Raw genomic sequence first — 4,967 nt, 5'->3', positions numbered from 1 at the left:
GGGGGGAATTCCGCGGGGCTATACCGGATAGGGCCACCCATACCGGGCAGGCCCGCGGAACGATGAGGGGCGCGGCAGGGCAGGTCAACTCGGCCACCCTGTCGGGCAAGACGTCGAGGAGGTGTGGCAGCACGGTAACTTGCAGAGGACTTCGGTCGGTGTATGGCGGCCTTCATGGCTCGCGGCGCGGCAGGGTCGGTCAACCCGGCCACCCTGTCGGGCAAAAGGTCGAGGGCGTGCAGCAGCACGATAAACTGCTGAGGACTTCGGTCGTAGGACGGCAACCTTCAAGGTTGCGCACATTGGTCGGGGACCTCACCCTGCTTCGAAAAGGCGGTTTCCGGTGTCCGACAACACCGGACCAACAGCATGATGGCAAGTTTAAAGACGAATTTACCCCAGGAGGGTACCACCAGCTCCGCTGGTGGAGAATCCCTCCCCGAGGCCACTTTGGCCTCGGGCTGCCCCTCGTACTCTGGGGGGGGCAAAAACTGCTTTGACTGCACGACGACTCTGGCTTTGAATACGGTTACAGATGCACGCGATGTGGAAGCGACGGGGAGCGGTATAGACGAGGAAATGGAGCTGGACACGGAGCTGATGCTGAGCGAGGACTCAACATCCATGTCCGAAACCAGCCGCCGGGCTAGTCCGATGCCCAGGAAGAGAAGAGGACGTCCGCCTACCACGGGCCACTATGTCGGCCTGGCCAAGGCCAAGCTGGCACTCATCGAGGCCGAACGTGAAGAGGAGCGGAGGCGGGCAGAGGCAGAAGTAGTTGCTGCCTCACGCGCGGTCCGGGCCAGAACACAAGCCCACAGGCTATCGGAGACGGTCTCGGAAGACGAGGAGTTCCAGGCGGCCGGCTCCCTCAGTCGGATCATAAATGACAACGTGGAGGTCATCAAAAAGGTAGCCGTCACCTCCAAAAATCTTAAGGGAGGATACGTGCGAGCCTTAAAGGACGCAGCGGAGGAGATCTCAAAAATGACCAAAGCTCTGCAAAGCAGATGCATCTCGGACGAGACCAAAGGCCTGCAGGCCGACAATGCTCGCCTGCGAGCGGAGGTAGCACAGTTGCGCAAGGAGGTGGCGGATATGAGAGAGCACCTCCTTGCACCTAACGGGAGGACAGAGGCTGCCGATGCGGCTAAGCATCCTGAACCGCAGCGGCAACAACAGAATAACAACGAGGAGCTAGTGCGCACCATCTTGTGTCAGGTGGGCACGATGATTAACGCCAGATTTGAGGCGTTACAAGACCGACTTCTCCCTGAGAAGCGCCTCCGTCCCCCATTGGCTGCGGACAACAGATCTGAGCCTGGGAGCCACAGCGCACCAGGGGACCCGAACGTGACAAGACTGGCAAAGAGCGGGCAAACCCCGGGTAAAGCCTCAGGCAAAACTTCGAGGAAAGCCTCGAAGAAAGCCCCGGGCAAACCCGCCAAGGAGAGGACGGCGGAGACGCAGGCTCAACCCCAACCAACGGTGGATGCAGAGCCTGTGGAAGACCAAGACCAGCCCAGGGAACTACCATGGAGTACGGTGGTCAGAAAAGGGCTGAAGCAGAAAAAGAAGGAGCGGCCACGGGTATTTACAAATACTGATAAAGGAAGAGGAGCACCAAGAGCGCCAATAACTGGCCCTCCTAAAACTGCTGCGGTAGTAGTCACCATTACGCCGGAGGCCATAGCAAATGGCCTCACGTACGATGCAGTAATAGCCGAGGCCAAGGCCAAGATAAAACTGCAAGATGTGGGCATTGTAACGGGGGTGCGTTTCCGGGTGTGTGCCACAGGAGCAAGGAGATTCGAAGTTCTGGGCACGGAAAACGGCACACAAGCTGACGCCCTAGCGGAAAGGCTGACGCAAATATTCAGCGAAGACTCAGTGCGCATCTCCAGACCGTCTAAGACGACGGAGATAAAGATTTCCGGACTAGACGACTCGACAACCGTCGAAGAAGTGTTGGCGGCGGTTGCCGAGGCAGGAGGCTGTGCGAGAGAAAGTCTCAAGTGTAGCGGTGTCGTCAGAGACAGATTCGGAGTGGGACATGCATGGGTTGAATGTGCAGTACCAACGGCGAAGCGGGTGGCGGCAGTAGGTCGGCTGACAATAGCGTGGGTCTCAGCCAATGTCATGCTGCTCGACCCTCGCCCACTGCGCTGCTATCGATGCCTGCAGAAGGGGCACGTTAGAGCGCAGTGCACCGCGGAGGCTGACAGGAGCAAGCAGTGCTTCCGTTGTGGTGCAGAGGGCCACAACTTCAAGGGATGTACAGCCAAACCGCACTGTTCAATCTGCGCTGCGGCCAAAATACCAGCGGACCACAAATTGGGAGGCAGAGGCTGTACTGCACCAGCCCCCAAAATCACCAGAGGAAGGAAAACTCAGCCACAACCAGCACAACAGGCTCCAGAAGAAGTCGCGATGGAGACGGAGGAAGTCGGCTTTAGAAATGGCTCTGCACCTTCTACAAGCCAACGTTAACCACTGCGCTCGGGCACAAGACCTGCTCTTACAGAGCATGGCTGAGTGGTCGACGCAGGTGGCTGTGGTGTCTGAACCATACTTTGTTCCCAATAGGGATGACTGGTTAGGAGATGAAGACAACCTTGTAGCGCTCATCGTGCCCCGGTCCTCGAGATCTCCGTCTATTGACGGGGTTCAGAAGGGCTGTGGGTATGTGGGTGCTACAGTAGGAGGAACCATGGTCGTCGGTGTATACTGCGCCCCCAGCAAAAGCCTCGCAGAGTTCGAGGGTCTTCTTGATCGCATCGGAACCCTCGTTGGCAGAAATCTCCCCCATTCCGTGCTGGTAATGGGGGATTTCAATGCCAAGAACTCTGCGTGGGGTGGCTCAGTCACGAATGCTCGGGGTGCAGTATTAGAGGAGTGGGCCGTGACCATGGGACTTTGCCTTCTGAATAGGGGGTCAAGACCCACGTGCGTTCGGCCGCAGGGCAGTTCGATCGTGGACATATCATTCGCCTGCCCTGCGACTGCGAGACGGGTGTACGGTTGGGAGGTAGTGGAAGGTGTAGAAACACTATCCGACCACCGTTACATCCGTTTCACACTATCGGAGACATCAACGGTCCCAGTACATCAGGGACCGGAGCCGCTCCACCGGGACACCCCACGGTGGGTAGTGAAGCGGCTCAATAAGGACTTTCTTTCTGAAGCTGCCCAGGTTGAAACCTGGTCGCCTGCGGACAGCTCACTGGACATCGACGAGAGGGCTGCCGCGCTGCGCGCGTCGATGACTCGCGTCTGCGATGCATCGATGCCGCGGCAAGGCCCCCCACCACGGAAAAGGCAAGTGTACTGGTGGTCTGCAGACATAGCAGCATTGCGCACTGCGTGCGTAGCTGCCAGACGCCAGTACCAAAGACAACGCCGAAAAAGACAAAGGGACGTAACCACCGAGACGAGACTACGCAACATCTACAAAGACGCAAAACAAGATCTATGCCGAGCAATTTGTGAAGCCAAAGATAGGGCGCGGGAAGAGATGATTGAAACCCTAAATCAAGATCCGTGGGGTCGCCCCTATCTTTTGGTTAGAGGGAAGCTCCGGGCGCGAACATCACCGTTGACGCAGAGTCTCCGGCCCCAACTGGTACAGGGAGTGGTGGAGTCTCTCTTTCCCAGCGGAGTGGCACACACGCCGCCATACAGGATTCCAAACACCGGGAATGAAAATCCTGGCTCCGCTGACGAAGAGGACGTTCCACCTGTCACCCCTGGCGAGTTCGGGGCCGGGATCCACCGACTACGTGCCAAAAGGACGGCTCCGGGGCCTGACGGCATTCCGGGCCGTGCTTGGGTACTGGCCGCGGAAATCTATGAGGATAGGGTTGTGCAGCTGATGGGGGATTGTCTCGCACAAGGACGCTTCCCCAAGCTGTGGAAGAATGGGACCCTGGTCCTCCTTAAAAAAGAGGGCAGGCCAGTCGACTCCCCTGCAGCGTACCGGCCTATAATCCTTCTCGACGAGGTGGCGAAGATTTTCGAAAGGATTATTGCCAACCGCCTAGCCAGACACATGGCGACGGTCGGCCCGGACCTGGATGCCAAGCAATTTGGCTTCAGGCCGGGCAGGTCCACCGTCCATGCGGTCATGAGGGTGAAGAAGATAGCGGAGGAGGCTGTGGCCCAGGGCGACGTCGTTCTTGCGGTGTCCCTGGACATCGCAAACGCGTTTAACACCCTGCCCTGGAGCTGTATCATCGAAGCCCTCCGCTATCACAAAGTGCCTAAATACCTGCGACGAATAGTGGCCGATTATCTTTCGGCCAGATCCATCTCATATAGAAGCCGGGACGAGTGGTGTCTACACGAGGTCACCTGTGGCGTTCCGCAGGGCTCAGTCCTCGGCCCCCTTCTATGGAACGTGGGCTACGACTGGGTGCTGCGGGGCGCCAACATCCAAGGTGTGGACGTCACTTGTTATGCTGATGACACCCTAGTTACGGCACGAGGAAGCACGCACCGGGAGTGTGCGATCCTAGCTACGGCTGGAGTAGCCCAAGTGGTGGGTAGAATACGAGCCCTGGGTCTTGAGGTGGCCCTGCATAAATCCGAGGCCCTTTATTTTCATGGTCCTCGGAACAGGCCACCTGCAGGAGCCCATATCATCGTTGGCGGAGTGAGGATTAACATCGACTCACAGATGAAATATCTGGGCCTCACATTAGATGGGAGGTGGACGTTTGAGGCCCACTTTCGGAAGTTGAGCCCCAAACTGCTGCGGACAGCCGCCGCACTCGGCAGCTTACTGCCGAACGTTGGCGGCCCCAAAGCGGCTTGTAGGCGCTTGTTCATGGGCGTCGTTAAATCGATGGCGCTTTACGGCGCACCCGTATGGAGCGGCGCCCTGAACAAGCGCACAATCGAAGTACTACACAGGCCACAAAGAACTTTGGCCATAAGGGTGATACGAGGATACCGCACAGTATCATATG

At 57.9% G+C, this 4,967-nt stretch overlaps 1 protein-coding gene across 1 annotated transcript; it reads left to right on the top strand.

Annotated features, from left to right (window-relative positions):
- Window positions 1-372: 372 nt before the first annotated feature.
- LOC106114549 (uncharacterized) lies at window positions 373-2,490 on the top strand. The gene has a single exon (XM_013307811.1). The coding sequence runs from the start codon at window positions 373-375 to the stop codon at window positions 2,488-2,490; it is 2,118 nt and encodes a 705-aa protein (XP_013163265.1).
- The last annotated feature ends 2,477 nt before the right edge of the window (window positions 2,491-4,967 follow it).

Source organism: Papilio xuthus, unplaced genomic scaffold (assembly GCF_000836235.2).
Source record: "Papilio xuthus unplaced genomic scaffold, Pxut_1.1 DF828132.1, whole genome shotgun sequence".
In the NCBI taxonomy this organism is placed as follows: Eukaryota; Metazoa; Arthropoda; class Insecta; order Lepidoptera; family Papilionidae; genus Papilio; species Papilio xuthus.
Note: the sequence above shows the minus strand (reverse complement) of the source record. Positions and strands in the feature narration are given on the sequence as shown.